Here is a 12,754-nt window from a genome sequence, read left to right as displayed (position 1 = left end):
CGCTCTCCTAATCAGCACCTTCCTCAGATATTAGCTAACTTTTCAACGTCAGCGGAGAAACATCTCCAAGCTAAAGAAATACCTCTGGAGGATAAGACTGATTTTCTGGAGAGGTACTGTACTCTGTTTTTAAATCATGATTACCTGGTTACCTGGTTACCTGGTTACCTGGTTACCTGGTTACCTGGTTACCTGGTTACCTGGTTACCTGGTTACCTGGTTACCTGGTTACCTGGTTACCTGGTTACCTGGTTACCTGGTTACCTGGTTACCTGGTTACCTGGTTACCTGGTTACCTGGTTACCTGGTTACCTGGTTACCTGGTTACCTGGTTACCTGGTTACCTGGTTACCTGGTTACCTGGAGAGGTACTGTACTCTGTTTTTTAATTTTGATTCTTTAGTTACAAGAAATAGAGATGGGCAATATGTAACTCATACAACTATCACATTAATTCGAGTTATAGCTGCACTTATGTTAGATGAAGATTAAATATTTCTGGCAACCATATCAAAACATCATCTCACTTGGTGACTTAATCGCAGGGGAAAACTAGAAGTAGTAAAGCCTGCAAAAATCCCCACCGTCCTTCAAGTCTCCAGTCTTGATATATAATAATAGTCACTATCAGTATTCTTTTGTCGTTATCCTGAATCAGGATTCATGGCACTGAAAATCAGCGGAATTGTTTAGTTCACGGTCTGGGTGTCTGAATAAGAAACCGATCCAGTGATCCTGCCAAACGACGTATTACTGTACTATTGGGCTAGCTTGTTATTATTGCTGTTCGTTGACCACTATTAATACGGTCACATCTTATTATTATTTGAGAGACATATCTTATGTGTTTAAAAAAATACAGTAAAAAATCAACCCCATCACCCATCTTCTCATCTGAATTCCCCATCCCAAGGGCCAATATCCATTATATGGATATTATAGCCTAGTTATGATGACACGTTGTAAATGTTAAGATATCAACAGAAACTGTAGTGACACGTACGATCCTGGGCCACTATTAGTACGAATCATCACTGCAAGTATAAAACTAGTGTAGAACTACTCACTTTTCGTCGACTGCCAAAGAAGCCTTAGAACGGGGCATTCTTAAATTTGTCACGCTGAAGAAGGATCAGATCTTTATGAAACATTTGGTCCGGGCAGATCTAGAAATATCGCCGTAAAAGTGCACTAGAAGTGTTATGTAATGTTTAAGTAAATATGATATCGTTATTATGGACGGTACGGCTCTTCAGTATTACACTAGCCCGTATATATCAGTACACGTTACATTTCATGTTCGATGCTTCACGAAAATTTAGCAATTTGTTTATTACATCGTCTTTCAAATATCATCAAAATTTAGCAAGCTGAATTCCGTCGAGAAGATTCCATGTTCTTCAAGATAAATCAACCTGTGGTATAGAAATAGAGATGGGAGGCTGGTGTAATTATACCATATTAGGAGTGTTAGCTCCATCGTAAAATACAGCCCACTCATATCTTACGAGCTACCTTGATATGGTTTTTATATTGAGAGCGACAAACTCATACTTGCATTTTGATAAAATAGTAGGCAACGTTCTTTTAACAATATAAACACTAAACAGGCATATTATGAAATAATGTGCTTTATAGGGGGGGGGGGGGGGGGGGGGGGGGGGGGGTTGTCACGTCCGTCTATGTCCGCTTGTCTCATAGAATCCAAAAAGGACAGGACATAGGCGGACATAGGCGGACATAGACGGACATAGGCGGACATAGGCGGACATAGGCGGACATAGGCGGACATTAATGGACACCTAAATTGCTAAATAAAATGTTCAATTTTTGCTGTTATAGGGGGATCATGTTTTTTGTCCGTTCGGTACCCTATATTTTCAAAACGGACAAAAAATAGAGCGGACAAAAACGGACAAAAATGGACAAAAACGGACAAAAATGGAAATAACATTTAGATGCTTCCTCCTCCTACTCTTCATCCTCCTCCCCCTGGGTCTTCCTGATCTTCCTCAGTCCTCTTCCTCCTCCCCTCCTCAGTCCTCCTACTCCTCCTCCTCGTCCTCAGTCCTCCTCATCAGTCCTCAACAGTCCTCCTCCTCCCCAGTCGTCCTCCTCCTTATCCTCCTGAGTCCTCCTCCTGGGTCCTCCTCCTGGGTCCTTCTCCTCCTCTTCATCCTCCTCCTCTTCCTCCTCAGTCCTCAGTCCTCCTCGGTCCTCCTCCTCATCCTTCTCCTCAGTCCTCCATCCTCCTCCTCAGTCCTCCCCCCAGTCCCCCTCCTCCTCCTCCTATTCAGTCCTCCTCCTCCTCCTCCTTCTCAGTCTTCCTCAGTCCTCCTCCTCCTCCTCCTCCTCTTCCCTCTCAGTCATCCTCCTCAGCCATCCTCCTCAGTCCTCCTCAGTCCTCCTCAGTCCTCCTCAGTCCTCCTCCTCAGTCCTCCTCCTCCTGGGTCCTCCTCCTCCTCTTCATCCTCCTCCTCTTCCTCCTCGGTCCTCAGTCCTCCTCCTCCCCAGTCCTCTCCCAGTCCCCCTCCTTCTCCTCCTCCTATTCAGTCCTCCTCCTCCTCCTCCTCCTCAGTCCTCCTTCTCATTTCTCTTAATTCCTCCTCCTGAGTCCTCCTCCTCTTCCTTCTGAGTCCTCCTGAGTCCTCCTCCTGAGTCCTCCTCCTCCTCCCTCTCAGTCATCCTCCTCAGTCTTCCTCCTCAGCCATCCTCCCCAGCCATCCTCCTCAGCCATCCTCCTCAGTACTCCTCAATCCTCCTCCTTCTCAGTCATCGTCAGTCCTCCTCCTCAGTCCTCCTCAGTCCTCCTCCTCCTCCTGGGTCCTCCTCCTCCTCCTCCTCCTGGGTCCTCCTGGGTCTTCCTGATCCTCCCCAGTACTCTTCCTCCTCCCCTCCTCAGTCCTCCTCCTACTCTTCCTCCTCGTCCTCAGTCCTCCTCATCAGTCCTTCTCCTCCTCCTCCTCAGTCCTCTTCCTCCTCTTCCTCCTCCTCCTCCCTCTCAGTCATCCTCCTCAGCCATCCTCCTCAGCCATCCTCCTCAGCCATCCTCCTCAGTACTCCTCAGTCCTCCTCCTTCTCAGTCCTCCTCAGTCCTCCTCCTGAGTCCTCCTCCTCCTCAGTCATCCTCCTCAGTTCTCCTCCTCCTCCTCCTAGGTCCTCCTTCTGGGTCCTCCTCCTCCTCCTCCTCCTGGGTCTTCCTGATCCTTCTCGTCCCTCTCAGTCATCCTCCTCAGTCATCCTCCTCAGTCATCTTCCTCAGCCATCCTCCTCAGCCATCCTTCTCAGCCATCCTCCTCAGTACTCTTCAGTACTCTTCAGTACTCTTCAGTCCTCAAAATGTTTGTCCGCTAATGTCCACCAATGTCCGCTAATGTCCACCAATGTCCATCCAAGTCCGCCAATGTCCGTCCGGGTCCGCCAATGTCTGTCCGAGTCCGACAATGTCCGTCCGAGTCCGCCAATGTCCGTCCGAGTCCGCCAATGTCCGTCCGTGTCCGCCAATGTCCCAAAAAACACGTCCGTTGTCTCATAGAATCCAAAAAGGACAGGACATAGGCGGACATAGACGGACATGACACCCCCCCCCCCCCCCTTTATACCACACATATGAGCATATGGAAAGCAACTAACACAAAAAAACGGAACCTTGGATACATGTCTTAAACCTGCCCAAAAGAGGAGTTGGATCTCAACTATGTTTTAAGCAAGCCTCCAAGAGAATTGCGTCACTTGTCCGAGGATCTACACAAGTTCCTATCACCAACGGCTCAAAGTTCGGTAGAAAAACAAAAATCGAACGTCACGCTTATTGAATTCCCGATCAATCTATTAAAATGTCAAAGTGTGCGCCAATAAATTACCATAATTTAATGAACAGTGTTCCAAAATAGATCAAAACTAAAGACTATAATATTCCAAATTAAGCTGAATATTTATTTATGTTAATTATTATACTAATATTATTATATTAATTATCCTGTCTATTTCAGAGCGATACTATCCGGTACTCCAGATCAAGATGACTGTTCGGGCTACAACAAACTAAACACTTCCCCAAAGCTCTCCAACCTGAGTGAGGGTCACACCTCTTTAAACGTCAAGTTATCCCACGGTGACGTAGTGTCTGATGACGTCATATCTAATTCTGATGACGTCACGTGTGCAGATGACGATGTTATAACTGGCCCCAAGTTGACTCGGACCCATTTCACTTCCTCGCAGTCAGATATTGAGAATTGTGGCGCTAACTTTGAAGAGACTGATTATTACAGAACTTCGAGTAGGGTTAGTATTTCTCTCTTCTTTTAGTTTATTTTCCTGGCAAACTTCGTGTTCACCCACTAAGTAAGGGCCTCTATGGCACTGCCACGGAACTAAGTAAGGGCCTCTATGGCACTGCCACGGAACTAAGTAAGGGCCTCTATGGCAATGCCACTGAACTAAGTAAGGGCCTCTATGGCACTGCCACGGAACTAAGTAAGGGCCTCTATGGCACTGCCACTGAACTAAGTAAGGGCCTCTATGGCACTGCCACGGAACTAAGTAAGGGCCTCTATGGCACTGCCACTGAACTAAGTAAGGGCCTCTATGTCACTGTCACGGAACTAAGTATGGGCCTCTATGGCACTGTCACGGAACTAAGTAAGGGCCTCTATGACAATGCCACGGAACTAAGTAAGGGCCTCTATGACACTGCCACGGAACTAAGTAAGGGCCTCTATGGCACTGTCACGGAACTAAGTATGGGCCTCTATGGCACTGTCACGGAACTAAGTAAGGGCCTCTATGGCACTGCCACGGAACTAAGTAAGGGCCTCTATGTCACTGCCACGGAACTAAGTATGGGCCTCTATGGCACTGCCGCTGAACTAAGTAAGGGCCTCTATGGCACTGCCACGGAACTAAATAAGGGCCTCTATGGCACTGTCACGGAACTAAGTAAGGGCCTCTATGGCACTGCCACTGAACTAAGTAAGGGCCTCTATGGCACTGCCACGGAACTCCTTTAGATAACATAAGACGTCAGTTGTTGAGGTGTATAATACCAAACTTGAAATCCTGAGCAATAAGATCATTGGTGAGACGAGTACCTAATAAGGGATTGATAGACATTTGGGTTGGTCTTAATTATTGCAGATCTTCTCTTTACACTTTAAGTTACAATAAATGTTGTTAAGTTACTGCTATAGTGCCAGTACTAAAGTAGATTATTTCATTACGTTCAAGTAGGTGTTGTAAGCAAGATTAACCAATTACAAGATTAATTATCCTCCTGACAGTGAGATAAAGTAGATGTTGTAAGCAAGATTAACCAATTACAAGATTAATTATCCTTCTGACAGTGAGATAAAGTAGGTGTTGTAAGCAAGATTAACCAATTACAAGATTAATTATCCTCCTGACAGTGAGATAAAGTAGGTGTTGTAAGCAAGATTAACCAATTACAAGATTAATTATCCTTCTGACAGTGAGATAAAGTAGGTGTTGTAAGCAAGATTAACCAATTACAAGATTAATTATCCTTCTGACAGTGAGATAAAGTAGGTGTTGTAAGCAAGATTAACCAATTACAAGATTAATTATCCTTCTGACAGTGAGATAAAGTAGGTGTTGTAAGCAAGATTAACCAATTACAAGATTAATTATCCTTCTGACAGTGAGATAAAGTAGGTGTTGTAAGCAAGATTAACCAATTACAAGATTAATTATCCTTCTGACAGTGAGATAAAGTAGGTGTTGTAAGCAAGATTAACCAATTATAAGATTAATTATCCTTCTGACAGTGAGATAAAGTAGGTGTTGTAAGCAAGATTAACCAATTACAAGATTAATTATCCTTCTGACAGTGAGATAAAGTAGGTGTTGTAAGCAAGATTAACCAATTACAAGATTAATTATCCTTCTGACAGTGAGATAAAGTAGGTGTTGTAAGCAAGATTAACCAATTACAAGATTAATTATCCTTCTGACAGTGAGATAAAGTAGGTGTTGTAAGCAAGATTAACCAATTACAAGATTAATTATCCTTCTGACAGTGAGATAAAGTAGGTGTTGTAAGCAAGATTAACCAATTACAAGATTAATTATCCTTCTGACAGTGAGATAAAGCTTTAACTGTTTCGCTCTACTAAGCACTAAGCAGGGGTTTGCGAGCAGTAGTTATTAGAGGGGATGTGAGGATGGTAAACGTAATTAGGTAATTACTTAATTATTAGGTAATTATAGAGATATCTTAAATTAGATAACCTGGTCTTTCTATTTCGGGGAGAAGTTTCCAAGACTGATCAGAAACATCACCTTATATGAGGAAAATAATGAACTAAAAGGCGAATGTCACGGAAAAGCAATTCAATTATATCATGCTATCTGAGTCACATTATGTGCCCTTATCAGGGACTGTCTTGCAACTAGTAACATGGTGTAAGGTGAAAGATAAATACATCTAGCAGTACAATTGGGAGAGACCTGACATTTATAATACCTCCCCCAGGATCCCACTAATGGTACAATGAGCAGTTCAGACTCACTGAACGATGAGCTGTTCTTCGGAGGATCAGATGGTTCAACTCACCAGAGCACTAGTCGGGGGCTCCAGAGGTTCGGGGGTTTCGAGAACTTGTTCGAAGTTAACGAGGGTGAGTTATGTCATGTAGCCATGTAGCCATGTAGCCAGCTATGTTTTATATTTTGGGGACATTACGTGATCCCCTAAATTTGGCCGTGAACTTACAACAATTAACATAACTACAAACAATTAACATGCGGCCTTTGTAGCGGCTAAATTTAGAACGAAATAGACACTACCAAGGTGCATTCCTTAAAGATATACCTATTTAGTTACTATATCATGCACTTATATAGACTAAAGTGTCTTACTTGATGAGACCCTTATATTGACGAACTAAAGTGTCTTACTTAGTGAGACCCTTATATTGACGAACTAAAGTGTCTTACTCAATGAGACCCTTATATTGACGAACTAAAGTGTCTTACTTGATGAGACCCTTATATTGACGAACTAAAGTGTCTTACTCAATGAGACCCTTATATTGACGAACTAAAGTGTCTTACTCGATGAGACCCTTATATTGACGAACTAAAGTGTCTTACTCAATGAGACCCTTATATTGACGAACTAAAGTGTCTTACTCAATGAGACCCTTATATTGACGAACTAAAGTGTCTTACTCAATGAGACCCTTATATTGACGAACTAAAGTGTCTTACTCAATGAGACCCTTATATTGACGAACTAAAGTGTCTTACTCGATGAGACCCTTATATTGACAGACCCTTGTATCTAAGTTCTGATAACCAAGTGTGATATGAAATTGCTCATTAGCTCAGTAAAGTGTTACTGTACATCTACTGATAAGAAATGTTAAAATGCTACTCTAATTCTAAAAATGCTACTCTAATTCTACTCTATCTACAGAATTTCTAAATAAAGCATCCCCATTATGTTACATTCGTTATTTGTGAGACTGTTTGTTGTAGTTTGTTTTACTTTTCAATAATCATAGAAATTGTGCTGAATATAAAATGTTGGATTGTTACATCAACTTACAAACTATAATCTTACTGGCTGTTGCTGTGAAGACTGTACAAACTGTGAAACTTTGCTGCTTGATTTAGATAGTATTTTAGTAAATAAAAATGAAGAATATTGGACTAAAATATACGAAATTGGTTCTGGTTTATGGATCTCCTTTAGCATGTCATGATAGGATTGTTAAGTTGATTAACATAATCATGTATTTATCAAGTTAAGAGAGAGAGGGCAGAATAAAGAACAGTAACCAGTAATCCTGGTGACCAGCAATCCTAGTAACCAGTAATTTTAGTAACCAAGCAACAGTAACCATCAGTGCTCGCAACCACGGAGCACCGAGCGTAAACGCCTCGTTCTGATGAAAGCACTGTATTAATTCTAATATATTATGCAGTTATGAGCTCATGCCCTGGTTTACAATCTGATACTTTATTCCTCCAATATTAGATAATCCCATCTCCTGTTACGACCCAATTTGGTTCTCTTTCTCTTGAATCGTGGTCAATTTGTTTATCGGTTTGTGTAAAGTTAGGAACTGAGTGACTCCGCTGTGTTACTTAACTTGACAACAGTCCAACTAGTAGTGCGATGAGTTTTACTACTAGTAGTTGTAGTAAAACTACTAGTAGTTGTAGTAAAACCGTTAAGTTCAGCAACTCAATTAGCCTCGTATTCGTCCGTCACCAACCAACGTCATTAACAGTGGGTGAGTAGACAGTAGTTTAGACTAAACAGTCTGCTTTACTTAAGTTTATACACTTTACAGTCTCTGCACGTTTAACGTAGCTGAAGTATAAAACTATGATATTTACATGAAGTCTACAGACTATTTAATAAATCATATAAATACCAGGTAAAATAAACCGACTAATGATTCATTACATTTGTAACGATACAAGCTCATTCTCCGCTGTCACACTGATTGGTAGTCTACATTTTGTGTTTTGAAGCCACTGTCATCTTGTTTGAGTAAGACACCGCCTCATGATCAATAAACGGTTATTGGTTATCTCTATGATAAGTAGTATAGTACAGTAGTCTAGTAGTACTCTATGTTACTAGCAGGAACCCGTATAATATAACCCTAAACGGTGTCAAGACTCAAAATACTAAAATAATTATTACCTATTTAATTGGCGTTTTTGACACCACTTGGGGGTCCAAATTTTAGGCTCTAAAATCATTATTCCTTGGCCAATTTTTTATTTTTTCATGCTGATTTGAAGGCCATTAAAGCATTTGACCCAGCCAAAAAAGTTCCAGTTGTATATCTTTTACGGTTTTTGCGGAAAGTCGCGTTAAAGTTGATGCCGTGGTGTCAGTAAAATGGCACAGATATATATATATATATATATCGTCTCGCTTTATATATAGTAAGATAGTAGTAGTACTCTATATTATAGTAGTAGTATGATACTATAGTAGTAGTACTCTATATTATAGAAGTAGTACTCTATATTATAGTAGTATGATATTATAGTAGTAGTACTCTATATTATAGAAGTAGTACTCTATATTATAGTAGTATGATATTATAGTAGTAGTACTCTATATTATAGTAGTAGTACTCTATATTATAGTAGTAGTACTCTATATTATAGTAGTAGTACTCTATACTATAGTAGTGTTCAGTGTGATTGTTGATCAGGTTTAGTGTTCCGCTGTTATTGTAAGAGTTCCCCACATGTATTAACAATAATACCTCCTGTATAACAGCTCACTACAACTGTTACCTGTATAACACATTGTAACCCTGTATGTCACTATTGTACCTTACATCACTTTTCTTAGTCGCCGCAACTCCCCCTGTCTTGTCCCCCTCTCTCTTGCTTTATAATACTCCTTTATAATATACTCCTCCGCTTGTCTTTAGCCGCTTTCTATTTCCGTGCCCCTCTAGTGTAGTGATAGTGTACAGTAGAGTTGTAGAGTTGTAGAGTTGTGTGATCCCCGGTTTTAGAGGGACCTTGGCGAATGAGTGCTACTTTGGACCCGCCCATTCTGATAGTGACTCCAGGTGTGTGTTGTTATTTGTGTTTAACTGCTTATTTGGAAGCTGCTCCCCAATTACCTCCTATTTACCCTCAATTTGTACTACTATAGATGGTTAGTGAACTCCTCTCCTCCGCTACAGTGTTGAGTGTTACGGTCCGCTGAACCCGTCACATGTTCTTGTGTGATGACTCCTCTTAATCTCCTCCTCTCATCTTACCAGTACTCGTGACTTTACTCCTCCTTTTCTTCTCTATACAGGATATATTCACTCCGTATTATATTATGTACTTTAACGTTATCTGTGTAGTATCCTGACCAGTTTTACATTGTATTACGTTGTCATGGTAACCGTGTGTGTTATTGCTAACGCCTCACAGCCTCACTGTATATATCAAGCCTATAATAGTATAATCTGTATCTGACGTACAATTATTATGATAATGTCACACCCATAATATGAACGGTAACCGTAATTCTTTCGTATATAGCCTAATTTTATAATTTGCATAAATGATTGTTGATTGATGGACCGTTCGTTGGTTAGTACACACGAATGCTACTAACACGAATGCTGGCTCATATTAACAAACAGTTTTCTTGTTTTGTGCCGTACTTTTATATTAGTTTCGTATCAGTTTTATATCGCTGTAAAAACTCTTATAATACTTTATTAAAGTTTAATTTTAGTTTTTCTCCCTATTATAGATGTTATCTATCCTAAGATAAATATAAAAGTTCATTGCTTAACATTTGTAAGGCATTTGATGTGGTGTGTCTCGGTGTGTTTACGTATTATTATAATGATACATTGTCATTACTGTACCACACCCCCCGCATCTGTGAGGGTTGTAATGCTCTGCAGTAATATTAGGTAACCGTGTTGTGTAATGACAGAACCTCTGTAAGGTACTTGATGCCGTGTGGGGGCTGTGTTGGGGCTGTGTGGGGGCTGTGTGGGGGCCGTGTGGGGGCTGTGTGGGCGTCTGTGTTGCAATATTGTGCTCAATATGGTGGTAGGAGGTTAATGTTGCAGTGTTATAATGTGCTAAGTAAGGGTGGTATTATACGTGGTGTGTTATTATACTCATGTGTAGTATGATTAGTGGATATGTGGAGTATGTTATTGTGTGCACGTGTAGTAGTTGGTGGAGATGTGTGTATTGTCAATACTCTGCCCCATCTTCTAGAATCCTCTCCCGTGTAATCGTCTAATGAGATGTGAAGTAATCTCATCTTGCTCCTTCATAATAACATCTAGTTGTATTATAATGTGAGCGTGTAAGAGAACTGTACTAAGTGAGATAGTTGCTTATTCTCTTTGATCTTGGGTAATATAAGATTAGGCGCACCCCAAGATATTGAAATTATTTAGGTGTACTAAATACTTGAAATAAGGCCGGTAACTTGTAACCTATAATGTAGCTATTAAGGGTAGACTGCACTGCTCAGCATGATACATGCCAACTATAATGCTTGTTAAAGCACTAAACAAAGAGTACACAGTTGTTATTATATGTGGATAATATGTACACGATAACAATAAATTAGTGGCCCGCTATAAGAACGAGTATGAATGAGAGCGAGATAAAGCGTGTGGTGTCCTTGCCAGGTAGCTGCGTGATGTTTGTCACAAAAACAAGAAACGTTCACAACTATAACATTGATGAAGGAGCACTTCTTCTCACGTGGTTGACTGCTTGTTACACATCACAATTCAAATATTCAGCTGCTACAGCCGTCTTTCCTTTTGTTCCAGTTATTTGAGGGCTCCTATAGCAAGCATCTTGTGAAGGAATTCACTGTCACATTTGACAAATCCGCCCTTTTATTTTTGACACGATCTGTCTTTGTTTTGAGTGGTTGGGATCTATGTACAAGGCTATATTGTTTGCCGGTGAGCTGATTGACCTGGGAGCCTGAATATTTGGGCTATGATCGTATTAAATCATTGCTATATGTGGGTCTTGTAATTGTTAGCTAGCTTTGTTATGTGCCACGTGAATATTATTATATTTCTTTATATTTGTAGCAAAATTTGAGCACATTTCAGCACCATATCGGTTAGTAGCGTCAGCTGTTGCTTGGCATCCACCAATTTATAAGCACTAACAGACCAGCCACCAGAGAGACGTTGGATATTTCTGGTTTTGCTCAGTTATTTTGTGTCGGGTATATATAACGATAGTAATTAGTTATCTTTATATCCCGCATCTACTGCTGTGTTTTGTTAGAACCTTGTAAACTGCATGTAATATCACTCCGTGGTGAAAGGACCTGTTGTTGCACACGTGATATTACCATTTCACCAATGATTGGTCAATCCTGGTCCCGTGTGAGGGACCACGTGCGTAAACAGCGCACGTGCAAGTGTGGTGTGGTACCGCGCGCCTGCACGTGCAAGTGTGGTGTGGTACCACGCACCTGCACGTGCAAGTGTGGTGTGGTACCGCGACCCCACCACCACCGTGGTGTGCAGCAGAGAACTGATGTTGTTATTCGTTGTAAGCACTGTAACTACCGAGCCCGTGGTGATATGCTAGTTCGCGGGGTCTGGGAGCGATGTAAGGTCCTCAACAAACTCAACAAGCAATGCAGGCATGGTGAGGCAATGCACGTGTCGTTTTGCACGTGTTGTTTTGCACGTGTCGTTTTGCACTTTTTTGTAATACTGAATTTTTAATTCTTACTTTTTTTGGATTTTTTAAAGCATTTAAATTACAATGTTAGTTACTAAACATTCATTCAGTAAAAGATAATAAATAAATAAAGATCCCACAAAAGTCGTAAGGTATACTAGTCGGTGAAAATGTTATAGCACACAATTGTCCAGTAAAACACAGATATTTTACATTAACCGTAGGGTTCCAAATTGCTATATAATATGCGCTGTATAACACCCAACCATCCAGTGTATATTTACATTATGACATGGTATTTTGGCTGACTGTTCAGCAATCAGCACCTGTTGGCGCCTGTGAGAATAGTGTTCGTCTTGATGGCAAACTTAGCTGAAGAATCAGGGAAATCTCTGCTTTCACTTCTTCCCGCCAAATGAATAATTCCAGAACAGTTTTCCCGCCGGCTAACACGTATAGTAGTAGTATTAGATGAGAATCTCCACGCATCATCAACACAATTTAATGTAGTTATAAATAGTAATGATGTTGTGACTTGTGAGCTGTGCGCGTGTCTCCGTGTTAAGAA

At 41.0% G+C, this 12,754-nt stretch overlaps 1 protein-coding gene across 2 annotated transcripts in view; it reads left to right on the top strand.

Annotated features, from left to right (window-relative positions):
- LOC134818918 (uncharacterized) overlaps window positions 1-12,754 on the top strand; it is a 67,528-nt gene that overhangs the window by 21,507 nt on the left and 33,267 nt on the right. For both annotated transcript variants that reach the window (XM_063828632.1, XM_063828634.1), the window contains exons 5-7: window positions 28-113; window positions 3,993-4,287; window positions 6,494-6,638. In XM_063828632.1, coding sequence (XP_063684702.1) covers window positions 28-113; window positions 3,993-4,287; window positions 6,494-6,638 — 526 coding nt within the window. The remainder of the gene's footprint in view (window positions 1-27; window positions 114-3,992; window positions 4,288-6,493; window positions 6,639-12,754) is intronic.

Source organism: Bolinopsis microptera, chromosome 7, assembly GCF_026151205.1.
Source record: "Bolinopsis microptera isolate Bmic1 chromosome 7, MBARI_Bmic_1.0, whole genome shotgun sequence".
Lineage (NCBI taxonomy): Eukaryota > Metazoa > Ctenophora > Tentaculata > Lobata > Bolinopsidae > Bolinopsis > Bolinopsis microptera.
Note: the sequence above shows the minus strand (reverse complement) of the source record. Positions and strands in the feature narration are given on the sequence as shown.